Here is a 27,399-nt window from a genome sequence, read left to right as displayed (position 1 = left end):
TTTTTTTTTTTTTTTTTTGCCTTTTTGTTTTTTGTTTTTTGCTTTCTTTTTTTTTTTCTCTCAAACTTTTTTTTAACTGTTAAGTCTTCTATTTCTCTACTTTATATTTCTATAACTATTACTTTTCAAAAAAAAAAAAAAAGACTCTACTTTTTTAAAGCAAACACCATATATAGCCTTCGCGTGATTGTTGTTGGTATTTCTTTTTTAATCTCGGGTTTTTTTTTTTTTTTTAATTTTTATTTTTTCTTATATATATTTTTTTCCCTATTTCTTTTTCTTAATATTATTATTATTTTTTAATCTTTTCTCTTTTTTTTCTTTCTTCCTTCTGCTTCGTCTCTTTAACATTGTATTTCTGAAAATCTAACCTCTACTCTAGGTTTTTAATCTTTGCTTTTCGGTTTTTGTTGTCAATCTTGTACATTTCATAACCCAATCTTACCTGACAGTGAGATTACTGGCTTGACCACTCTCTCCTCCTTTTGGACTCTCCTTTTTCTCCACCAGGTGGCCTCTGTCTCTCCCCCCCTTCCCCCCATCTCTTCTATATCCAACTCTGTGATTCTCTGTGTGTTCTAGATGGTGGAGAGCACCTAAGGAACTGATTACTGGCTGGACCTGTCTCTCTCCTTTTCATTCCTCTCTCTTACCCTCCTGGCCACCTCTGTCTACTTCCTCTCTCTCCTCTCCCCTGTATAACTCCGTAAATACCGCTGAGAGGTCCAGACTAAGGAGCGCACATAAGGAAGTGACTATTGACTAGCTTGCTCTCTCCTCTTTTGTTCTCACCGCATCTCATTCCAGTCACCTCTAACTACCCCCTCCCTCTTCTCTTCTCCATGTAACCCAGTGAACCTCTCTGGGTGCCCCTCAATGTGGAGAAACCTTTCATCTTTAGCCTAGATACTATATCATTGGTGCTGTATAGATGGAGAAGTCTAGAGACCACTGTAAAAATAAAACCGAAAACCAGAAGCAGGAGGCTTAAGTCCAAAGCTTGAGAACATCAGAGAACTCCTGAATTCAGGGAACATTAAGCAATAGGAGCTCATCAAATGCCTCCAAACCTACACTGAAACAAAGCTCCACCCAAGGGCCAACAAGTTCCAGAGCAAGACATATCACACAAATTCTCCAGCAACACAGGAACACACCCCTGAGCCTCAATATACAGGCAGTTCAAAGTTACTCCAAAACTTTAGACGTCTCATAACCCATTACTGGTCACTCCACTGCACTCCAGAGAGAAGAAACCCAGCTCCACCCACCAGACATCCAACACAAGCCTCCCTAACCAGGAAACCTTGACAAGCCACTGATACAACCCCACCCACAGTGAGGAAGCTCCACAATAAAGAGAACTCCACAAATTACCAGAATATAAAAAGGCCATTCCAAACACAGCAATATAACCAAGATGAAGAGACAGAGGAATACCCAACAGGTAAAGGAGCAGGAGAAATGCCCACCAAACCAGACAAAAGAGGAAGAGATAGGGAATCTACCTGAGAAAGAATTCCGAATATTGATAGTGAAAATGATCCAAAATCTTGAAGTCAAAATGGAATCACAGATAAATACCCTAGAGACAAGGATTGAGAAGATGCAAGAAAGGTTCAACAAGGACCTAGAAGAAATAAAAAAGAGTCAATATACAATGAATAATGCAATAAATGAGATCAGAAAAACTCTGGAGGCAACAAATAATAGAATAACGGAGGCAGAAGATAGGATTAGTGAAATAGAAGACAGAATGGTAGAAATAAATGAATCAGAGAGGAAAAAAGAAAAACAAATTAAAAGAAATGAGGACAATCTCAGAGACCTCCAGGACAATATGAAACGCTCCAACATTCGAATTATAGGAGTCCCAGAAGAAGAAGACAAAAAGAAAGACCATGAGAAAATCCTTGAGGAGATAATAGTTGAAAACTTCCCTAAAATGGGGAAGGAAATAATCACCAAAGTCCAAGAAACCCAGAGAGTCCCAAATAGGATAAACCCAAGGCGAAACACCCCAAGACACATATTAATCAAATTAACAAAGATCAAACACAAAGAACAACTATTAAAAGCAGCAAGGGAAAAACAACAAATAACACACAAGGGGATTCCCATAAGGATAACAGCTGATCTCTCAATAGAAACTCTTCAGGCCAGGAGGGAATGGCAAGACATACTTAAAGTGATGAAAGAAAATAACCTACAGCCCAGATTACTATACCCAGCAAGGATCTCATTCAAATATGAAGGAGAAATCAAAAGCTTTACAGACAAGCAAAAGCTGAGAGAATTCAGCACCACCAAACCAGCTCTCCAACAAATTCTAAAGGATATTCTCTAGACAGGAAACACAAAAAGGGAGTATAAACCCGAACCCAAAATAATAAAACAAATGGCAACGGGATCATACTTATCAATAATCACCTTAAACGTAAATGGATTGAATGCCCCAACCAAAAGGCAAAGACTGGCTGATTGGATACAAAAACAAGAACCCTCTATATGCTGCTTACAAGAGACCCACCTCAAAACAAGGGACACATACAGACTGAAAGTGAAGGGTTGGAAAAAGATATTCCATGCAAATAGAGACCAAAAGAAAGCAGGAGTGGCAATACTCATATCCGATAAAATAGACTTTAAAACAAAGGCTGTGAAAAGAGACAAAGAAGGCCACTACATAATGATCAAAGGATCAATCCAAGAAGAAGATATAACAATTATAAATATATATGCACCCAATATAGGAGCACCGCAATATGTAGGACAAATGCTAACAAGTATGAAAGGGGAAATTAACAACAACACAATAATAGTGGGAGACTTTAATACCCCACTCACACATATGGACAGATCAACTAAACAGAAAATTAACAAAGAAACGCAAACTTTAAATGATACATTAGACCAGTTAGACCTAATTGATATCTATAGGACATTTCACCCCAAAACAATGAATTTCACCTTTTTCTCAAGTGCTCATGGAACCTTCTCCAGGATAGATCACATCCTGGGCCATAAATATAACCTTGATAAATTCAAAAAAATCGAAATCATTCCAAGCATCTTTTCTGACCATAATGCACTAAGATTAGATCTCAATTACAGGAGGAAACCTATTAAAAATTCCAACATATGGAGGCTGAACAACACGCTTCTGAATAACCAACAAATCACAGAAGAAATCAAAAAAGAAATCAAAATATGCATAGAAACTAATGAAAATGAAAACACAACAACCCAAAACCTGTGGGACACTATAAAAGCAGTGCTAAGAGGAAAGTTCATAGCAATACAGGCATACCTCAAGAAACAAGAAAAAAGTCAAATAAATAACCTAACTCTACACCTAAAGCAACTAGAAAAGGAAGAATTAGAGAACCCCAGAGTTAGCAGAAGGAAAGAAATCTTAAAAATTAGGGCAGAAATAAATGCAAAAAAAACAAAAGAGACCATAGCAAAAATCAACAAAGCCAAAAGCTGGTTCTTTGAAAGGATAAATAAAATTGACAGACCATTAGCCAGACTCATCAAGAAGCAAAGAGAGAAAAATCAAATCAATAAAATTAGAAATGAAAATGGAGAGATCACAACAGACAACTCAGAAATACAAAGGATCATAAGAGACTACTATCAGCAATTATATGCCAATAAAATGGACAACCTGGAAGAAATGGACAAATTCTTAGAAAAATACAATTTTCCAAAACTAAACCAGGAAGAAATAGACAATCTTAACAGACCCATCACAAGCACGGAAATTGAAACTGTAATCAGAAATCTTCCAGCAAACAAAAGCCCAGGTCCAGACGGCTTCACAGCTGAATTCTACCAAAAATTTCGAGAAGAGTTAACACCTATCCTACTCAAACTCTTCCAGAAAATTGCAGAGGAAGGGAAACTTCCAAACTCATTCTATGAGGCCACCATCACCCTAATACCAAAACCTGACAAAGATACTACAAAAAAGGAAAACTACAGGCCAATATCACTGATGAACATAGATGCAAAAATCCTCAACAAAATTCTAGCAATCAGAATCCAACAACACATTAAAAAGATCATACACCATGACCAAGTGGGCTTTATCCCAGGGATGCAAGGATTCTTCAACATCCGCAAATCAATCAATGTAATTCACCACATTAACAAATTGAAAAATAAAAACCATATGATTATCTCAATAGATGCAGAGAAGGCCTTTGACAAAATTCAACATCCATTTATGATAAAAACTCTCCAGAAAGCAGGAATAGAAGGAACATACCTCAACATAATAAAAGCTATATATGACAAACCCACAGCAAACATTATCCTCAATGGTGAAAAATTGAAAGCATTTCCCCTAAAGTCAGGAACAAGACAAGGGTGCCCACTTTCACCACTACTATTCAACATAGTTCTGGAAGTTTTAGCCACAGCAATCAGAGCAGAAAAAGAAATAAAAGGAATCCAAATTGGAAAAGAAGAAGTAAAACTCTCACTGTTTGCAGATGACATGATCCTCTACATAGAAAACACTAAAGACTCTACCAGAAAATTACTAGAGCTAATTAATGAATATAGTAAAGTTGCAGGATATAAAATCAACACACAGAAATCCCTTGCATTCCTATACACTAATAATGAGAAAGTAGAAGAAGAAATTAAGGAAACAATTCCATTCACCATTGCAACAAAAAGAATAAAATACTTAGGAATATATCTACCTAAAGAAACTAAAGACCTATATACAGAAAACTTTAAAACACTGATGAAAGAAATCAAAGAGGACACTAATAGATGGAGAAATATACCATGCTCATGGATCGGAAGAATCAATATAGTGAAAATGAGTATATTACCCAAAGCAATCTACAAATTCAATGCAATCCCTATCAAGATACCGGCGATATTTTTCACAGAACTAGAACAAATAATTTCAAGATTTGTATGGAAATACAAAAAACCACGAATAGCCAAAGCAATCTTGAGAAAGAAGGATGGAACTGGAGGAATCAATTTGCCTGACTTCAGGTTCTACTACAAAGCCACAGTCATCAAGACAGTATGGTATTGGCACAAAGACAGACATATAGATCAATGGAACAAAATAGAAAGCCCAGAGATAAATCCACATACATATGGACACCTTATCTTTGACAAAGGAGGCAAGAATATACAATGGAGTAAAGACAATCTCTTTAACAAGTGGTGCTGGGAAAACTGGTCAACCACTTGTAAAAGAATGAAGCTAGATCACTTTCTAACACCGCACACAAAGATAAACTCAAAATGGATTAAAGATCTAAATGTAAGACCAGAAACTATAAAACTCTTAGAGGAGAACATAGGCAAAACACTCTCTGACATAAACCACAGCAGGATCCTCTATGATCCACCTCCCAGAATTCTGGAAATAAAAGCAAAAATAAACAAATGGGATCTAATTAAAATTAAAAGCTTCTGCACAACAAAGGAAAACATAAGCAAAGTGAAAAGACAGCCTTCCGAATGGGAGAAAATAATAGCAAATGAAGCAACTGACAAACAACTAATCTCAAAAATATACAAGCAACTCCTGCAGCTCAATTCCAGAAAAATAAACGACCCAATAAAAAAATGGGCCAAAGAACTAAATAGACATTTCTCCAAAGAAGACATATGGATGGCTAACAAACACATGAAAAGATGCTCAACATCACTCATTATAAGAGAAATGCAAATCAAAACCACAATGAGGTACCACTTCACACCAGTCAGAATGTCTGCGATCCAAAAATCTGCAAGCAACAAATGCTGGAGAGGGTGTGGAGAGAAGGGAACCCTCCTACACTGTTGGTGGGAGTGCAAACTAGTACAGCCACTATGGAGAACAGTGTGGAGATTCCTTAAAAAATTGCATATAGAAATGCCTTATGACCCAGCAATCCCACTGTTGGGCATACACACAGAGGAAACCAGAATTGAAAGAAACACATGTACCCCAATGTTCATCGCAGCACTGTTTATAATAGCTAGGACATGGAAACAACCTAGATGTCCATCAGTAGATGAATGGATAAGAAAGCTGTGGTACATATACACAATGGAGTATTACTCAGCCATTAAAAAGAATACATTTGAATCAGTTCTGATGAGATGGATGAAACTGGAGCCGATTATACAGAGTGAAGTGAGCCAGAAAGAAAAACACCAATACAGTACACTAACACATATATATGGAATTTAGGAAGATGGCAATGATGACCCTGTATGCAGGACAGCAAAAGAGACACAGATGTGTATAGCGGACTTTTGGACTCAGAGGGAGAGGGAGAGGGTGTGATGATTTGGGAGAATGGCATTGAAACATGTATAATCACATGTAAGAATCGAAAAAAAAATAAATAAATAAATCCAAAAAAAAAAAAAAGAAAGTCTTTCAGTCTTCTTGCCAGAGATCTAAACTAGAAGTTGGAGGACCTGCTCTTAATTCATTGGGTTTGATTTCTTGAGTCATCACCAAACTCACCATTCTGACTTTTTTTTTTTTTTTTTTTGGAAAATGTGATCCAAAATACATACTACTTAAAACCTAGAGAACATTCAAGATTAAGATTCACTGAATGTATAAAATATAAGATTAAATGATAAAATATAACACTTGGAATTAATCTTAGTGTAAGTTGAGACAGATTTTTTTTCTGCAGGAATAAGAAAAAGAATTGGGAAAAGTAATCAGAGTTTATAAAAAGACAGGTTATGTTTTATTGGTTTGTTTCTGTTCCTCATTCAAATGAAGAAGATGAAGTACTTCAGCAAAAACTGAAAAACCATTTGATGTAGTTTCGAAAAGGGGATGTGTTATCATACAGGAAAGAGTCTCAGACTAAAACTAAGAGTTACATGGAATTCAAATAGAAGCAGTAAGAGAATTTAAAGAAAATGGACAGAAAGCAGTAGGAATAGCCAAAGTTCATGGTTCTTAACATATTTGAGTGAAGAAAATCCCAACTGTTCTACAATCAATATGATGTAAGTATATCTACTGCACAGTCATCTATGCGTGAGTGCATGCTCCGTAACTTCAGTCATGTAGAACTCATTGCAGCCTCCTGGACTGTAGCCCATCAGGCTTATCTGTCCATAGGTTTCCCAGGCAAGAATACTGGAGTGGGTTGCCATTTCCTCCTCCAGGGGATCTTCCCAACCCAGAGATCAAATCCATGTCTCTTGTGTTTCCTTCATTGGCAGGTGGATTCTTTTACCACTGAGCCACTATAAAGTACCCAGGACTGGTTTATATTTGCTTTGCTTTAACTTAAAACTAAAGGATTAGCCACTAAATTATACACCAAAGGAGTGAGTCAACTGTATTTTATAGACATGCTATAAATGCTCAGCAAAGCTGAACAGTATCCAGAGATTAAGTTGAGGGCTTCAAACACCATCTATCTGCATCCACTTTTTCCACTACTATTAATAACCTGATCTTCAAATGGCTGAGACGAATATAAGGTATCAGAGTCCTCTCTGAGAGAACCTACAAGAATTAGTTGGGAAATGGGAGGTGGAAGTTACTCTACTGGATGCTGCCATAGATGTGGAATTGCAAAGATAAAAAGACACATTGATCATGTTCAAGAAAATGTGTTTCAAAATATATAAAACGTTTTGCAAATAATGGAATACGTATAACTGACCTCCTTGTTCTATAAGAGTGTAGACATAAAACTTTCTATCATTATAGAAAAAAACAAAGAAAAATTATACACCTTGATGGAGAACTCAGCTACTATTATATCAAAAAAACTTGGGTACCATCAGATACGCAATATCAATTACAAAAGTGAAATCAGACGTTGCAGATTTCATTTCATTTGACTCTCCTGGTTAGTTTTGATTTTTCTGCTCTTTGATTTAGATAACACCTGAAAATTTGAAATAACTTTGAGAAAAATAACTCAACTTTTATTAACATTCTCTCCATTTTCCAAACTGACTGAAATCTCAGTGAAGTAGATTTCTCTTTAAAGGCACAGAACTTAGCTAAGAAAATAGAAGTTTAGGAGGAGTGAAATAGAAAAGGGAAGGACTGTTGTATAAAAAAACAACAAAATCATTAAGACTAGAGTTTTATGGAACCATGAAGACAACTTAATACAAAGAAAAATTTTAAATGCGAGAATACTGAGCTTAGAAGTCATGTAATTTATCTAAGATACTATACTTACAAGGGTAAGAGGGAGAATGAAAATAAATCACTCAATTCTATTCAGATGTTTTTCTACTGCATTTTATGAATGGTATTTCATATGTGCTAAGTCACTTCAGTTGTGTCTCTTTGTGACCCCATGGACTGTAGCCCGCCAGGCTCCTCTGTTCGTGGGATTCTCCAGGCAAGAATACCAGAGTGTGTTGCAACACCCTTCTCCAGAGAATCTTCCCGACCCAGAGATCAAACCACTGGGCCACCAGGGAAGTCTTATCAATGATATTGACAGTTGAAAGTTTAAGTTGAATTTGATCTTTACATTTTATTATTTTTTCAGAGACATGCTGCCCACCTTGCACCGCACTCAATGGATGTGCAGAATCAGACCACAGTGACTGAATTTATCCTGACTGCCTTCCCTGCTCTCCAGAAGCTTCAGATTTTCCTCTTCATGATCCTCTTGTTTACTTACTTGCTCACTCTAACTGGAAATGGTGTCATTATTTCCCTAATATGGGCTGATTATCGCCTCCAAACCCCAATGTACTTCTTCCTCAGTAACTTAGCCTTTTTGGACATTTTATATACCACATCGGTTACCCCAAAACTGTTAGCCTGTCTCCTAGAAAACAGGAAAATCATATCTTTTGCAGGCTGCATCAGCCAAACATACTTCTTCTTCTTCCTGGGGACGGTGGAGTTCATCCTGCTGGGGGTGATGTCCTTTGACCGCTATGTGGCCATCTGTAGCCCCCTGCACTACACCATCATCATGAATAGCAGGCTGTGTCTCCTGCTGCTTCTGGGCTGCTGGGTGGGGGCCTTCCTGTCGGTGCTCTGCCCAACTATTGTGGTGTCCAGGCTGCCCTTCTGCCATAAGGAGATTAATCACTTCTTCTGTGACATCGCCCCTCTGCTGCAGGTGGCCTGCATAGACACTCATTTCCTTGAGATGATAAACTTCCTCCTGTCTTCTCTCATCCTCCTGACCTCACTGGTGATCACCACCGTGTCCTACACCTACATCATCTCTACCATCCTGCGCATCCCCTCTGCCCAAGGGCGTCAGAAAGCCTTTTCCACCTGTGCTTCTCACATCACTGTCGTCTCCATTGCCTACGGGAGCAACATCTTCATGTATGTGAGACCCAGCCAGAGTCATTCCCTGGAATTTGATAAAGTGACTGCGGTCCTCACCACAATGATGATCCCTCTTCTGAACCCCTTCATTTATAGTCTAAGGAATGAAAAGGTAAAGGAAGTTTTCAGAGATGCAGTCAACAAAATTATATCCTTATTGCCCAGGAAAGCATGAAAAATAATCCCACAGGAATCCTTGAAAGTTTGTTTGCTAAGAATGGCATTTTCACATCTTAGACACAATGTGGAGTAATGCATGCTTGAAGACCATAAAATCAAAGGTGTGTGCAAAGAGATGAAAGAACTATGTGCCACACCAGCTGCAAAGTATTACGGTCAGAGTCCAGAGGAGGCAGAGGAAATAACATGCTCTGAACTCTATTACTGGACCTTCTCACACACAGAATTTCATGGATTAATGAAAAACACTGAAGTCAGAGATTTTAAGCCCTCTCTATCACTTTTTTATCGGGTGACACTTAGCCTATCTGAACCTAACATATTATCTGTAAAGTGGGGAATATAGTCTGTGGGTCTTCTTTTTCTTTCTGTTAATATAGGCTCAACCATGATGGTCTAAGAAATGAAACCACATGTAATTAAAAATAAGTACTTTTTATGGGTCTTTTCCAACTATTCAAGATGATTAGCTCCATTCCTGACAGCCAGATACTGTAGATAATAATAATATCCCAGTGTTTGTACAGTATATTCCAATATGTACATATATATATATCATTTAGTCCTCTTAACATTGAGAATGTGATATTTTTCCCATTTTACAGATGAGAAAACTCGGATTCATTGAGATTAAGCATCTTACATCACTAGTTTCGAATATATATATATATGCAGATACATGTGAACTCTAGCCTACTTAAGCACGTCACTGTGTCATGAAGTGTGAAATGGGAAGAAACTTAAGGGAAACAGAGTTAACATGAAAAGCTATCCATGTTTTCTGAGATAAGAGCATTCCCTGCCAGTTCTAATTATCTAGAATCTACAGACCAAGGCATATCAGATGAGTGAGAACAGACTGTGAGAGGCAATGTGTTGAAAGGAAAACCAGTTATTCAGAGGCAGTAACTGACAATGAGTCCAGACTGATCGTCTGTGGCAACTGGCCAAAGTGATCATCATCTACAGAAGAATAAATGTCCTAGGATGCATTTGGTTGGGGAAAATAAAAGCAGAAAAGTAATCAAGCTAGCTTAAGTAACATTGGTATTTATCATAATAATAAGAATACCACATAAAACCTCAGAAGGTAAGAAACCGCAAGACCTGCTAAGGACAAGCTCTGCTTAGGAGCTAGAACTCCTTAAAAATCCAAGGCAGACACCCACTTCCCTCAGAATCTCTGATCTCTCTCTAGCTTTCTCAGGAGTCATTTGGTCTCCATGTTACTGTTTTTTTCCAAATATCTTGTAGCAGGCTGAATGATGGCCCTGAAAGATATCTAGACCTAATCACTGATCCTGTGAATCTAAGTAACATATAAAATTTATATGGCAAAGGGATTCTGCAGGAGGGATTCAAATTAAAGATCTTGAGATAGGGCGATGATCTTGAATTACACAGGTGGGCACTAAATGTCATCACAAGTGTCATTATATGAGAGAGGAGAGGGGAGATTTTATCACACAAAAGAAGGTAATGTGATCATAGAAGCAGAGATTTGAAGTTGCTGTGCTGCTGGCTTTGAAGATGGAGGAAGGAGCCACAGGCCAAGGAATGTACATCTCAAAGCTGAAAAAGAAAAACAAAGGATTCTTTCTCCCATAGAGCCCCTGGCATGGCCCAGCCAACACCCAGGTTTAGGCCCAGTGAAACTGACTTTGGGTTTCTGTCTCCAGAGCTGTAACAGAACACATTAGTGTTGTTGAAGCCACCATGTAGTAATTGGCTGAAGCATCACAGCAAACCAGCACATACCAGTTTCATGTTTCTCTCTCTGCAGACTATTTATTTTCGTTTCTCTGTGCATATGGAAAATAATGGCTGCTTCAGTCATTTGCAAATATATATTTCAGGGAATTCCCTGGTAGTCCAGTGGTGAGGACTCCATACTTCCACTGCAGTGGGCACAGGTTTGATCCCTAGTCAGGGAACTAAGATCCCACATGCTGTATGGCAGGGCCAAAAAAAAAAAAAATCCATCATAGATATATTCAATATATACGCATGTATACTGAATACATTTAAATATATTGAGATATATATACAATCTACATGGATTTTTTTGACTGTGCTGCACAACTTGCAGGTTCTTAGTTTCTGGATCGGGGATTGAACCTGGGCCCATAACAATGAAAGTGCCAAATCTTAACAACTGGACGGCCAAGGAATTCTCTATTTTATTTTAGGATAGGTATTTTAAATTACCTGTATTCTAAATCCAAATTCCTTGAAAGGTTCACTGAAGTGAATGGTCTGATTGGTCTCATTGAAGTGAGATGATGTCTTTCCCAATTCTCTTTTTGTAAGAGGAAGGGTATGGCAAGAGGTAAATTGCCCTCTGTCCACACAGCCACTGAGCAGGTGCAATGGGGACAAGCATCTACAAAGGGAGCTTGAGAACAGGGAGAAAACAAGAGGCATCTTGAAGATCAAAATAGGTTACTACCAGTTTGCTCATGGGTCATCTAGCTTCGTAGACAAAGATGAAGACCTTAAGAATTGGCAGGAAACCCTCATGATAGAGCAAGCAGAGAAAGTGCTATCTTCAGAATGGATTCAAATACTATAATATATTATAAAATAACATAGACCATCAAAAAATAAAGCAGTAGACAAATGTTTACAGATCAAAAGAAAGTAAAATAATATCACCAGGAATGAAGCATCCATATAATTTTCTGCTCTGTACTCATAATCAAACATTCATTAAGAAGAATTTTGAAAGTTACTTAGTGTCCAAATACTTCCATAACAAAATTAGCAGTTCAAAAGAATACAAATTTATGTTCTTATAGTTCTGAAGTCAGAAGCCCAACACAAGTCATTACCATGGCTATCATCCCAGAATTATACACCTGTTCCCTCCCTCAAGTGGAAACCAACTATTCTTATCTAAATTTCAGGAGGGAGCTGCAAAGAGGAAAACAATAGTTAGAACTAACTAGGCCCAAGCTGGTGGAAATTTTGATCTTGAGCCTCATCGTATGGTCATTATAATTCATTAGCATGCTAAATAACACCCCCACCAACACAATGACAGTTAATTGCTAAGACAACAACCGGAAAAGCTCATGGGAGGACCAACAATCAACAAAATGAAAGGCAGTCTCTGCAACAGGAGAACTAGTTATGAACCATGTATCTTAATAAGATGTTAACATCCAAAACTCATGAGAAACTTATAGCAAATATATATATAGTTATTTATTTAGCAAATAATATATATAAATAATATATTATTTATTTAGCAAATAATACATATATATAAATAATAGATTATTTATTTAGCAAATATATATATATTTGCTGTTGCAATATATAAGTTCCTCACGTGTTTTGGATATTAACATCTTATCAAGATACATGGCTCATAAACAATATAAAATTGCATTTATATAATATTCTAGAAAATTCAAATTATGCTGACAGAAAACATCAGTGGTTGTCATGTCCTGAGGTATGGAGGGAAAGCATTTACTTGCAAAAGGTCGTGAAAAATGTTTAAGGTAATGTTAAACCAATGTTGTACTGGTAATGGTGGCTATGTAACTGTGTACATTTGTCAAAGTTCAACAAATTATATACTTAAACATGTTTACTGTCTATAAATCTTATCTCAATAAATTTTTTAAATGTGTACATACACCTTCATCTATATAAGTAATCTCATTTTGACAAGCATCTTAAAACTTATTAAACACATTATAAATATTTTTTAAGTTTTCCAAGTATCTAGTTCACTGAAACTTTAAATCAGATGTCTAAGTTTTTCTTTAGATAAATAAAATAAGTACCCAAGAGAGTCTCTCAAGAGACTTTAACTTTCTGTGATTAGTAACTTCAGTTCTAATATCCCAAGATTGCAATAATAATAATTAACCTTTTTTAATGCCAGAATCCCAAGAGCCATTCTAAACCAAACTTCTAATGGTAAATTTTTAAAAATCTTTAAATATCACAGTTCTTCTAGTTGTAATCACTTTACAAATCACAAGACAACATCATTTCCTAAAGAAAGCAAATAAGGTGGGTATGTCTAAAATCAAGTCACCATATGCCAGCTGAATGAACAGGAGTGACTAAACAAATTGATGAAAATTCAGGAAGATAGTTCAGTGAAAGCAAATATAAGTTTTTTCTAACAACCAAAACCAGTAAAGCAGAATGAGATGCCTCGGGAAACAGAGAGCTTCACATCATTGGACGACAGAGGCAGGGTGGGATGTTTTAGCACCAGACTATCTCATATGCCTTTTAGTTCTCTTCTAACCTGACAGTCTGTGGTTTTGAATAGTTCCAAGTTTATGAATAGATCCACAGAAGATACAGAAATTAACCAAATTGTCAGGTTATTACCTTTCTATATTGAAAAACAAGATCTGAAATTTGGGAGATTTGGGAAGAAAGTCTTCCAGTCTTTTTGTCAGAAGTATAAATCAGAAGTCAGAAGACCTGCTGTTAATTCACTGGGTCTAACTTTCTGAGTCATCATCAAAGTCATCGTTTTGCCATTTTGGCAAAAATGTGATTATGTGTGTATTAAATGTGTGTATTAAAAAGAGATTAAGTGATAACATAATGCTTGGACTTAGTACAAGTCAAAACCTAGACTTTTCTGTAAGAATTAAAAAAAACTGAAGAAAGTAATCAGAGCTTATAAAAGGACACTTTTTCATTCAAATGAAGCAGATGATGTACTTTAGCAAAAACTGAATAACAATTTGGTGTGTTTTTGAGAAAAGGGATGTGTATTATATGGGGAAGAGTTTCAGAGTAAGACAGAGAGATTTATATGGAATTCAAAATCAAAGCAATAAAAAAATTTAAAGGATAATGGATAAGAAGGCATAAGAAGAAAGACAAAATTTTTGATAACTGAAGAAAATGCCACAAGTTCTACATTCAGGAAGATGTAAGTATATTTTATTATACATTTATCCATATTTGTATTTTAAGCATCTAGGTCTTAGTAAATTTGTTTATATATATTTTTATGAGTTAAATTCCAATTACTGCTTTGCCAAAAAAATTACTTATGACAGAAGTCAAAGGTGATAGCTTTCCCATGATTATGTAAATTCATGTGTTTAATGTCCCTCAGCTACAAATAAACTTTTTCATGTTTTCCTGAGAGCAGCACAGATCTCCCCACCCCCCCACATCTTAGTCCTTTTCTGTTCCTGCTTCCCCAACACTGTCTTCTTAAATATCTGTTGAACACAAAGTATGTATAAATCGCTGCGATATATCTTGTATTAGGACTATCAATCTGCTATTAGGACTATAACTCATTCTAGAGAGGAGGAAAATAAGACAGGTTGCTTATGAAAGAGTCTTATGAAAGATCTCAAAGCTCTCCATGGCCAAATAAAAAATATAACACAGGTTCTCCAATTTTGATACCTACTAGGCTCTTTCCGTCATTCCACAAGTTTCTGACTGAATTGGATTCTTGAAATGTGCAATTCTATGCAGTTTTGCAACAATCCACAGAAATGGTAATGAGAAAAATGGTCCCCAAAAGAAAATCTTCATTTGGCAAGGTTGTAACTAAATTGTTATACACAGGTTGTCATGGTCCAGAACCTTTCCTCCTGTACATGATGGGATCCTAAGGGCAGAGAGATCATCAAGACAAAGCTAGCACAAACCCAGGTTTACTTCACTATCGTGAACTTGAGAGATTCCAAAAATGTGAGCAATGCTATATCTTTAGTTCTTCTCATAGACGTTTATTTGAACAAAATACAACAGAATATAAAGATCTGTTTTTCCATAGTTATGTAATCCTATGGCAATCATGGCAAATATCAACTCTGTTTGAACATCTCATATTTTTATTGTTGAAGAATGGCATAATGCTTTAAAGATACCAACTTATTCACATTTTACAATAAAAGGGAATTCAAGCCCATATCAGGGTCATCAAAGACTATATAGGCAATTGGAAAACATTACGGCAGTGGTGAAATAGACAAATAGAAGAAACAGTAGAATAGATGAGAGGCAACTTCATGAGAACCCACAGTATTCTGTGGAAGGTACTATCAAAGCATGTCTACTTCTCTACAAAGTGTGCTCAATTCTACTACTGTACTAAACCTCCATAACATTAACAGTGGTTCAGTTCAGTTCAGTCACTCAGTCGTGTCTGACTCTGCTACCCCATGAATAGTAGCACACCAGGCCTCCCTGTCCATCACCAACTTCCGTAGTTCACTCAAACTCACATCCATCGAGTCCGTGATGCCATCCAGCCATCTCATCCTCTGTCGTCCCCTTCTCCTCCTGCCCCCAATCCCTCCCAGCATCAGAGTCTTTTCCAATGAGTCAACTCTTCACATGAGATGGCCAAAGTATTGGAGTTTCAGCTTCAGCATCAGTCCTTCCAATGAATATTTAGGACTGATTTCCTCTAGGATGGACTGGTTGGATCTCCTTGCAGTCCAAGGGACTCTCAAGAGTCTTCTCCAACATCACAGTTCAAAAGCATCAATTCTTTGGAACTCAGCTTTCTTCACAGTCCAACTCTCACATCCATACATGACCACTGGAAAAACCATAGCCTTGACTAGACGGACCTTTGTTGGCAAATTAATATCTCTGCTTTTCAATATGCCATCTAGGTTGGTCATAACTTTCCTTCCAAGGGGTAAGTGTCTTTTAATTTCATGGCTGCAATCACCATCTGCAGTGATTTTGGAGGCCAAAACAATAAAGTCTGACACTGTTTCCACTGTTTCCCCATCTATTTCCCATGAAGTGATAGGACACTGGTTCACCCAGAAACTATTTCTCGCTTTAGTAAATAGTTTGGAAATTTATCATCTGGATGCAGGAGCAGTAGGGGAAGAGTGAATATTAGAATATTTTGCAGTAGAAAGAGTTCCTTCTGGTACCAAGACGGTGTATCAATGGGTGAGACCCTTTGAAGACTTCTGATAGCCTAAAAGAAGGTGAAACAAACTACCTTATAACAATTTGGAAGGTTATTCGAAGAAATGAAATAATGGACTTTGCAATTGTAAACTGCTCTCTTTTATCCTAGGCTGTTACCGTCTCGTGATGCTCCCTGCCTCTAAACCCTGAAAGGTCAGATCTATCAGACTCATTGGTGTTTGGGTCCCTTTCCCACATCCAGCATTAATGTGGCAGCAATCAGTTTTCTAGAACTACAAGGATCCCACATTTACAACTAGAGAAAAGGTGACACACATCAGGAAGGTATGCTGCTGCTGCTAAGTCACCTCAGTCGTGTCTGACTCTGTGCGACCCCATAGACGGCAGCCCACCAGGCTCCCTCGTCCCTGGGACTCTCCAGGCAAGAACACTGGAGTGGGTTGCCATTTCCTTCTCCAATGCATGAAAGTGAAAAGTGAAAGTGAAGTCGCTCAGTCGTGTCCGACCCTTAGCGACCCCATGGACTGCAGCCTACCAGGCTCCTCCATCCATGGGATTTTCCAGGCAAGAGTACTGGAGTGGGGTGCCATTGCCTTCTCCGTCAGGAAGGTATAGATTATGGTAAAATCTGTATTTGGTACATGAAAATGCAGACTCCTGAGTTTAATCTTGAACAGCTGCACTCTCGTGCTTAAGCAGGGAGCTCCACCACACTGTTTTATTTATTTAATAAATAAATGAATGGGGCTTGTACCCAAAGAATGGGGGCTTAAATAGAGACTGTGACTGCCTTTATGGAAAACAAAAGATGTTATTTAAACTGGAAGGAAAATGTAGATGATCAATACTCTTTTTTATAGATGTGGAAACTGGAGCCCAGGATTAAGAGAAAGTAAATGAGCTCTCCTATTAGTTCAACAGCAAGTCATGTTGTTCAAATCCTATTACGTTCAAAAATTAATCTGAGATGAACAGAACCAAGTATGCATTTGTAAAGGAGTTTATTCACCAACGTAGAAAAGTTAAAAATTCTAAGAAACCAATATTTCCTGGCTAGAACAGTGAAGGTGAAGACAAAACACTTGCTATTAAAATAAGAAGGATGCATAGATGTAAGGGATAAAGGAGAGTTGAATAGAATAGGTTCCTACAGGACCACAAAGTTACAGCCAACCTTTCAAATGGAAATTTGTCCGCAAAAAAAAAAAAAAAAAACTGTCTTTAAGTCAAAAGGCAGTTACTAGAAGTTACTTACCCCAGATAGAGTCCAAGGAAACTGACCTCCTTTAAAGAGGAACCAGGTGGGCTCCAAACCCAGAAAGAATCCAGCCCAAGGTTCATGAGTATCTTGTTTTAACTTGATACTTAAGGAATAGTCACAAAATAATACAACAAATGACAGTAGGTAACTGCATTCTATACAGTAGATATTCAACAAAGTTGAGCAGTCTCCAGAGATAAAAGTGAGTGATTCAAATACCATCTGTATCCATACTTGAACTACTATTAGTAACAAACATGATCTTCAAATGGCTGAAAAGAATATAAGAGATGAGTGAGAGAACCTATAACATAAAACAGAAGAAAAAATTTTAAATCTCAAAAAAAAAAGTTATATTAAGAAACCTTGTTAAAAAAAAAATCAATTGGAGGCAAGGGGGCTTCCCTGGTGGCTCAGTGGTAAAGAATCCACCTGCCAATGCAGAAGACGTGGGTTCAATCCCTGACAGGGACTGAACTGCAGATCAACACAGATCTCGCTGCAGAGCAATGAGCCCCTGCAGCACAATTGCTGAAGTCCACACACCCCAGAGCCTGTGCTCCACAACAAGAGAAGTCGCCGCACACCACACTAGACAGCAGCCCCCACTCGCTGCAAGTAGGGAAAAACCCACACAGCAACGAGGACCTCGCACAGCCAAAGAACGAATAAATAAATTTTAATTTTAAGAAAATGAGTCAGTTGGGAAATGGGAGGGGAAATTTTGTTATTCTTCTGGATGCTGCCATGGATATAACATTTCAGGGAACAAAAAAGAACCACATTGACCATTTTCCCAAAAACAATTTTTCAAAATATATGAAATCACTTGCAAATTATGAAACACAGACCTACTTGTTGTATAACAGTGTAAACATAAAAATTTATAGCATTATAGAAAATAAAAACAAAGAAAACCTATGCAGCCTGATGGAGAGATCAACTACTATTACAGCAAAGTAACTTGGGTACAACTTGATACCCAACAAAATATTGATAATGAAAGCAAGAAGAGACAGAAACAAGTCCCCTTTCATTTGACTGTCTAGTTTTCACTGTCTCTCCTCTTTGATTTAAACAATGCCTGAAACATTGAAATAACTTTGAAAAAAGCACCTCAGTTTTATTAACATTTCCTTTTTCCATTTTTCAAGTTGATTGGTTGGATTCTCAGTTAAGGACGCACAGAATTTAGCTGGGAAAATCGCATTAGGATAAATGAAAATGGAAAATGGAAGATTTGTATAAAAAAAGAATAAAGTCATGAAGACTAAATTTTTATGGAATCACAAAGATAATTCTATTGAACCAAAATTTTTACTATGAGAATACTGAGTTTAGGGAACTCAAGGCATTGATCCAAGGTCCTCCCTTTAATGGGGTTACAGAGAAGGAAAACAAATCACCCTCGACTCTTCATTCAGATCTTCTTCTACTGCATCTTAGCAATGATATTGACAGTTGAACGTTTAAGTTGAATTTCATCTTTACACTGTATATTTTTTCAGAGACATGCTGCCCACCTTGCTCTGCACTCAATGGATGTGCAGAATCAGACCACGGTGACCGAATTCATCCTGACTGCCTTCCCTGCTCTCCAGAAGCTTCAGATCTTCCTCTTCGTGGTCCTCTTGTTTACTTACTTGCTCACTCTAACTGGAAATGGTGTCATCATTTCCCTAATATGGGCTGATAATCGCCTCCAAACCCCAATGTACTTCTTCCTCAGTAATTTGTCACTGCTGGACATTTCATACACTAGCTCAGTTACCCCAAAACTATTATCCTTTCTCCTCAAGGACAGGAAGACCATATCTCTTGCAGGCTGCATCAGCCAAACATACTTCTTCTTCTTCCTGGGGACGGTGGAGTTCATCCTGCTGGTGGTGATGTCCTTTGACCGCTATGTGGCCATCTGTAACCCCCTGCGCTACACCATCGTCATGAACAGCAGGCTGTGTCTCCTGCTGGTTCTGGGCTGCTGGGTGGGGGCCTTCCTGTCGGTGCTCTGCCCGGTCATTCTGCTCTCCAGGCTGCCCTTCTGCCATAAGGAGATTAATCACTTCTTCTGTGACATCGCCCCTCTGCTGCAGGTGGCCTGCATAGACACTCATTTCCTTGAGATGATAAGCTTCCTCCTGTCTTCTCTCATCCTCCTGACCTCACTGGTGATCACCACCGTGTCCTACACCTACATCATCTCTACCATCCTGCGCATCCCCTCGGCCCAAGGGCATCAGAAAGCCTTTTCCACCTGTGCTTCTCACATCACTGTCGTTTCTATTGCCTACGGAAGCAACATCTTCATGTATGTGAGACCCAGCCAGAGTCATTCCCTGGAATTTGACAAAGTGACTGCTGTCTTCATTATAATGGTGACCCCTCTTCTGAACCCCTTCATTTATAGTCTAAGGAATGAAACTGTAAAAGATGTTTTCAGAGATGCAGTCAACAAAATTATATCCTCATTGCACAGGAAACCTTGAAAGTTTGTTTCCTAAAAATGACACTTTCAGGACTTGCCTGGTGGTCCAGTGGCTAAGACTCTGTGCTCCCAATGCAGGGGGCCAGGTTAGATCTCTGGTCAGAGAACTAGATCCCACATGCTGTAACTAAAGATCCTACACACCTAACACCTAATAAATAAATAAAACATCGAGAATTGTCATGTCTTAAAAATAATAAAAAAAAAAAAGCAAAATGACACTTTAAAATCTTGGACACAATGTGGAGTAAAGTATTCTTGAAGACTGTAAAATCAAAGATGTGTAAGAAGAAATGAAAAACGTCCAGCCACATCAGATGCAAAGTCAAGGTCTAAAGGAGGTAATTCAGCCACAGAGAAAAATAAACATGCTCTGAACTCTATTACTGGACTGTCTCACACACAGAATATCATTGATTAAAGAAAAATACTAACCAGGGTCAGAAAACCTGAATTTTAAGCCTGATCCTAACATGTTTTTTAAGCAGGTGACACAGCTTCTCTGAGCTTCATTTCCTTCTGTAAAGTGGGGAATACAGCTTGTGCTTTTCCTTTTTGTTAAAATAAGCTTAACTGAAATAATCTAAGACATGAAACCACATGTAATTAAAAGTGAACTCTTATAACTGGGCATTTCATCATTTGCAAGACTACTGGCTTCATCCCTCTCAGCCAAATACTGCAGATAATTGTGAAAAACAACAACAAAACAAGGAAGAAGAATAACATATCTGTGTTGTACAGTGTACTTAAATGTGTGTGTGTATATATATATATCATTTAATCCTCTTAACCTTGAAAATCAGATATTCTTATCTCCATTTTACGGATGAGAAAACTGAAGTTCACTGAGCATCTTGCCCCAAACTACATCACAGGTTTTGACTATGTGTGTGCAGATATTTGTGAACGCCAGCCTACTTCAGCACTTCCTTACATCATGAAATATTAAATGGGAAGACAGTTAAGACAGGAAACAAGTTAACATGGAGGTTATCCACTTTTTCTGAAATAAGAGCATTCCCTGCCAGTCCTTATTATCTAGAAAACCTGCAGACCAAGAAGTATCAGGATGAGTGAAAACAGATTTTGAGAAGCGACGGACTGAAAGGAAAACCAATTATTCAGGAGCAGTAACTGACACTCTAGACTGATTGTCTGTGGCAACTGTCCAATGTGGTCATCATCTACAGAAGAATTAATATCCTAGAATTCACCTGGTTGGGGGAAAACAAATGGGGAAAAGTGACCAAGCGAGCTTAAGTAAAATGGGTATTTATTATAATAAGAATACCTAATAAAACCCTAGGAGGTAAAAAATAGCAAGGTCTGCAAAGCAGCTAGAATCAGGATCTAGAAATCCTTTAAAAAACACAAGGCAGATATTCTCTTCTGTTTAAATATCTCTCCAGCTTGGGGGCAGGGAGGGGGGGCTTAATTGATCTCTGTATTATCGGATTTTTTTCCAAATATCTTGTGGTAGGCTGAATGAATGATGAACCCCAAAGAACCCCTAATGCCTGAGACCTGAAATGTAACACACAGAGCACATAAGTAAAAGGGATTTTGCACTTTGTAAAAGTGAATAAGAACTTGAAATAGGGAGAGGATACTGGATTGCCCAGATGGGTACTAACTGTAATCACCAGCATCATTATATGAGAGAGCAGAGAGGAGATTTTACCACACAAAAGAAGGTAATGTGATCGTGGAAGCAGAGATTTGAAGATGCTGTGCTGATGGCTTTGAAGATGGAGGAAGGAGCCATAAGTCAAGGAATGCACCTTCAAAAGCTGGAAAAAAGCCAGGAAATGAATTCTTTCTCCCCTAAAGCCTCTGGTATGGCACAACTGACAACCAGGCTTAGGTCCAGTGGAACTGCCTTTGGATTTCTGTCCTCCAGAACTGTAACAGAACACATTAGTGCTGTTTTAAGCCACCAAGTCTGTGGTAATTTGTTATGGCATCACAGCTAACTAGTACATACCTGATTCATGTTTCCTTCTCTGCAGACTATTTACTTCCATTTCTCTCTGCACATAGAAAGTAATGGCTGCTTCAATCGTTCACAAATACATATATTTCAATCATAAATATATTCAACAAATATATAACTATATACACATATTATATAGGGTACATTCAAACATTTGAGATACACATGATTTATTTGTTGCTGCTGTTGTTTTTTACTCGCTAAGTCGTGTCAGACTCTGTGCAACCCCATAGACTTTAGCCCACAGGCTCCTCTGTCCATGGGATTTTCCAGGCCAGAATACTGGAGTGGGTTGCCATTTCCTTCTCCAGGGGATTTTCCCCACCCAGGGATCAAACCTGCATCTCCTCCATTGGCAGGCGGATTCTTTACCACTGAGCCACCTGGGAAGCCCCATACATTATTTATATCAACATTTACTTTAAATCATCTGAGTTCTAAATCGAAAGTTCTGAAAAGAGGATCAGATTGGTCTAATTGAGGTTCATGATGTCCTCGCCTGATTCACTTATTTGCAAGAGGAAGGGGTTGGCAAGAGGTAAACTGTCCTCTGTCCACACAGTCACTGAGCAGGTGCAATGGGTACAAGCATCCAAAAGAGAGCTTAGGAACAGGGAGAAAGCAAGAGGCATCAGAAGACAAAATAGGTCACTACCAGTGTGGTCCTGGGTCATCTAGCTTCATAGACAAAGATGAAGACCTTAAGAATTGGCAGGAAATCCGTCACGGGAGAGCAGGTAGGGAAAGTGCTATCTTCAGAATGGATTCAGAATATTATAAAAGAATATTGTCCATCAAAAGGTGGAGCAGTGGACAAATGTGTAAAGATCAAGAGAAGGTAAAAAGGATCACCAGGAATAAAGCATTCAGATAATTTTCTGATCCATACTCATAATCAAACACTAATTAAGATGGAATTTTGAACAATACTATCTTAATGTCCTAAGTTACCATAACAAAATTCGTAGCTTAAAACAATACAGATTCATGTCTTATATTCTGTAGGTCAAGAGTCTAATACAGATCTCACCCAGCTAACATCCACAGGCTGTATTCTTTTCTAGGGGCTTTAGGGGAAAATCTATTTTCTTCTCATTTTGGTTGTTGACAGAATTCATTTTCTTGAAGTTTAGGAGCAAGGCCCTATTATGTTGCTGGCTATCAGCCAAGGACCAGTCCCAGTTTCTAGAAGGTGCTGCAGTCCTTGGCTCATTCCCCCACCTTCCTCCACCTTCAAAGTGGCAAGGCTCTCTCTGATGTGTCAGATCTCTGCTCCTTCTTCTTCCATCTCCTCTCTAACTCAGCTGGAAAAAGTTCTTCCTTTTTAAGGATTCATTTGATTGGACTGAGCCCACACAAATAATCCACAATAACATCACCAACTCAAGGTCCACATTCTGAGTTACTTCTGTAGAGTCCCTTTTGCAACTAAAGTAGTATAGAGCTGACCCTCCATATCCTTGAGTTCCATAAGAACTGATTCAATAAACTGTCAATCAAAAGCATTGGGAAAATTCCAGAAATTCCCAGAAAGTAAAATTTAATTTTGCCTCACGCTGACAACTATTTGCATAACGTTTACATTATTAGGTTTTATAGGTAATTTAGAAATGATGCAAAGTTTCAAGAGTATTGTGCACAGGTTTAGAAGCAAATTTAAAAAAAAAACTGAAAGCTGCTCAGCCATGTCGCACTCTGTGACTTTTCCAGGCCAGGATACTAGAGTGGGTAGCTGTTTCCTTCTTTAGGGGATCTTTCCAACCCAGGTATCAAACCCAGGTCTTCTGCTTTGCAGGGGGATTTCTTTACCAGCTGAGCCACAAGGGAAGCCCAAGAATACTAGAGTGGGTAGCCTATCCCTTCTCCAGCAGATCTTCCCAACCCAGGAATCAAACCAGGGCCTCCCGCATTGCAGGCAGATTGTTTACCAACTGAGCTATCAGGGAAGCCCTTACTATGCCATTTTATATAAGGGTCCAGAGCATCAAGAAATTTTAGTATGGGGATCCTGGACCTAATCCCCTTCGGATACCAAAGGGCTGAGTGTATTCACAGTTCATGGGTATATTATATTCACAGGACAAGGATAACTTTAGGTGCCATTATTCTGCTTACCAGTGTTAAATTGCTAGTAGTAATGATGCAGGATGTAAAGAAAACAGAGGACACACTATGTTGTTGTTTTTTTTAAAGCAAATACTGAACCTTAAACTGTCTTTCATCACTTGCAACCAGAAGAATTTACAAGCCCCAGAGGATGAAAAAAGACTGAAAAGCAGCAAAATTATTGGGAAGTTCCTATTTTAACGAAGTGTTTGCTTTTATTTAAATCATTGTCAAGTAAAGATAACTATAGTTGGCCGTTTGTGCTATTTTAACTTTTCATTAATTCCATTAATTCCAAAACCCATTCTGGTATCATTTAAACAAAAAAAGAAAATCCTGACCAAATGAGGTCATTTAAATATGATGTAGGTACCCAAATAGAGCGAGTCTCCGGTTGGACCAGTCTTGAAACTGAAAGCACAAGAAGACTTCATAAGCTCTGAGAAATCATATAAATATACTGTTTTTTTATGTTGTTTGATATTATTCTTAAGATCAATACTTATAATACCAGGTAATGATATTTATTTCTACAGTGATTCTAATTAGATTAACTTGGAAAATGAAACTGCTTGTCCCAAATTTTAAGACAACTAGAAAATTCTTCCCTCTTTCTATACTCACCTGTGGCTAAATGCTTCAAACTATTGTTTTTCAATATGGGAAATGGAGGCAGAAAATATACCAAACTAACTTATAGACATTTTAGACAGTATCCACCTGCTAGAAAATGTATATCCCTTTAACTATGGAGAGGGGCTTCCCAGGTGGCATTAGTGGTAAAGAACCTGCCTGCCAACGCAGGAGATGCAAGAGAGGCTAGTTCCATCCCTGGATCGGGAAGATCCCCTGGAGAAGGAATTGACAACCCACTCCAGTATTCTTGCCTGGAGAATTCCATGGACCAGACGTCAGAGGAGCCTGGAAGGCTAGCCCATGAGGTCTCAAAGTGTCCAACAGGACCGAGTGTGCAAACACAGGCAACTATGGATAAAGGCCATCTTAACCAGAAAACCACTGTGTTATGTAAGGAACTCATCTATCCATTTATCAGCTAATTCTTATGCATTCTTTCCTCCAGACTCAGCTGTAACAGATTTCTCAGTAAGAACTGTGAACATACATCCCAATCAAATCACAAAAATTCTCAAAGGAGTCAGTGAACTATACCAAGGCATTTATTTGGGGTGTGTCCAAAGTTTAGCTAAGCAGCAGGCCCTCTGGGCACACGTGACTCTGACTTCTACAGTCTCCACTCCCTGCCCTGCAGACCCGTGCCCCAGAAGATGTGCTGCGAAGGGAGCCTCACCTACTTCACCTGCCCTCCTGGAGCAACCAGGCTCCTCCCTGCCGGCCACCCACCCTCTTCCTCAGAGACCTGCTCCTGTACCTGGATGAGCAGTCACCAGGCCGCATGATGCTGAAGCTGAAGGCAGCCATCCTCCCAGAGATAGAGAGCATCAGAGCCATGTTAACTGGGCAGAAGAGCTTCAGTTACAAATGCTCAGCCTTCCCAAGAGCAATTCCGTCCTTCCTGCACCAGGCTGGTGACCTCATCCTCAGCAAGGGCACAGGCAAGAGACATCCATGCTTGGAAGCCACTTTTCTGCAGAAAGCTGCAAACTGAAGCACCTGGGTTCAGCTGTCCTGTCCACGGTGCCTGGAGGCCCCACCACCAGTGGGCTCCCAGGTCTTCATTTGTACCCTAACGGTAAACTGACTGGAAGGCAAACTTTGTGTTGTCAAAGAGGACGTGAAGAAGATAGAATCTCAGCTCCAGCAATGGGAATGAGGTAGGAGACAGACGGGCCTCTGGGCCAGACACTCGGTGTTTATCAAGTGGGTAAAATTCAAACTTTGTTCTCACCCAGACAGTCCAAGGACAAGCTAGTGGCAAAAGCTGAGCTCAGTTAAGATAAAGAGATTAGATGTCTGCCCCGAGGTCAAGGAAGACTTCCCTGTCTGCACATGCGCAGGAAGCCTTCTGGTGGGTCAAAAAGGGAAGGGGCCCCACCCCATAATAAGTGTGGACAGGAACCCACAGGCCTCTGCAGTGGGATCCATCTTAGAGAAAAGTTGCTCATATATATTGAGGAGGGTTCACGGACCAGTCAGGTGTGACGAAAGAAACAAGATAATTGGTCAAATGTAAACGAAGACCCAGAAGGACTGTTGTATGTAGGTGACTTAAGTCACCTTACTGGGATCCTCATTCAGGTTTCCCATACTCCATCACAGCCTGCAGCCACTTGAGCTAATCCACCACCTCTGGAAAGGGCTCTCAGAATCACTGGACCTCACTGGACCTGTTATAGCCAAGAACAAAATCTGACTGCAGGTAGGATATTTTTTGTTTGTTTTACTTTAACCTTTGCTTCCCGTTGGTTTTGTTTATCAAAAGGATACTGTCCATACGTAATGGCCTGCCCTGAGGAACCCTACCTCTCTGCCTGAAGGTTAAACCAAAGTGCCTTTGTTCAGGACCCTGTCCACCTGTAGGTGGCTGCAAGAGAGAAGAAATTAACCGCTCACCCCGCCGCCGGCCCTAGCCTCAAAGCTGACCATTCCAGGAGATATTTGCAAGATAAATAGTCCTTTTACTTTACTTCCTCACCTCCTCCTGCTCTGTGTTCAATAAAAGAAACTGGCATCCAGACCCCAGTAAGGTGGCTAATTTGAGACACTAGTCAACTATCTTCTTGGTCAGCTGGCTTTCCAAACAAAGTCGCATTCGTTTCCTCAACACCTCATCTCCTGACTTACTGGACTGTTGTGCCACCAGCTGACAGAGTGAGTTTGGACTCAGTAACAGACCTACCAGGCTGCTTTCCCAGAACCCCGCTTCTGGACACCCTTCTTGGACAGTGTCACCACTCTTGTCAGGCACCACCTATGATCACCTGGCCCAAGTTCATCTGTGCCTTGGACGCCGGGGTGGTGATGGGTTAACTTAGAAGGCAATTTCTAACTTTTCTTTGGCAGAGGGGGAAGGCCAGTTGCTGCAAAGGGCTGTAATATCTGTTTAATGTTGTCTTCCTAAATTAGAGTAATTTAACAAGACTGCCAGGAGGACTTCCCTGGTGGTCCAATGGTTAACATTCTATGCTTCTCAGTTCAGTTCAGTCGCTCAGTCATGTCCGACTCTT

The 27,399-nt window shown here is 38.9% G+C and overlaps 2 protein-coding genes across 2 annotated transcripts; both read left to right on the top strand.

The window, feature by feature from the left end:
- Positions 1–8,549: 8,549 nt before the first annotated feature.
- LOC120874343 (olfactory receptor 6M1-like) lies at positions 8,550–9,497 on the top strand. Its single transcript, XM_040255718.1, has one exon. The coding sequence runs from the start codon at positions 8,550–8,552 to the stop codon at positions 9,495–9,497; it is 948 nt and encodes a 315-aa protein (XP_040111652.1).
- Positions 9,498–19,204: 9,707 nt separating this feature from the next.
- Positions 19,205–20,152, top strand: LOC120874346 (olfactory receptor 6M1-like). Its single transcript, XM_040255720.1, has one exon. The coding sequence runs from the start codon at positions 19,205–19,207 to the stop codon at positions 20,150–20,152; it is 948 nt and encodes a 315-aa protein (XP_040111654.1).
- Positions 20,153–27,399: the final 7,247 nt, after the last annotated feature.

This window comes from Oryx dammah, unplaced genomic scaffold, assembly GCF_014754425.2.
Source record: "Oryx dammah isolate SB20612 unplaced genomic scaffold, SCBI_Odam_1.1 HiC_scaffold_15, whole genome shotgun sequence".
In the NCBI taxonomy this organism is placed as follows: Eukaryota; Metazoa; Chordata; class Mammalia; order Artiodactyla; family Bovidae; genus Oryx; species Oryx dammah.
The sequence above is the reverse complement of the archived record's forward strand: the minus strand, read 5'-3'. Positions and strand labels throughout refer to the sequence as shown.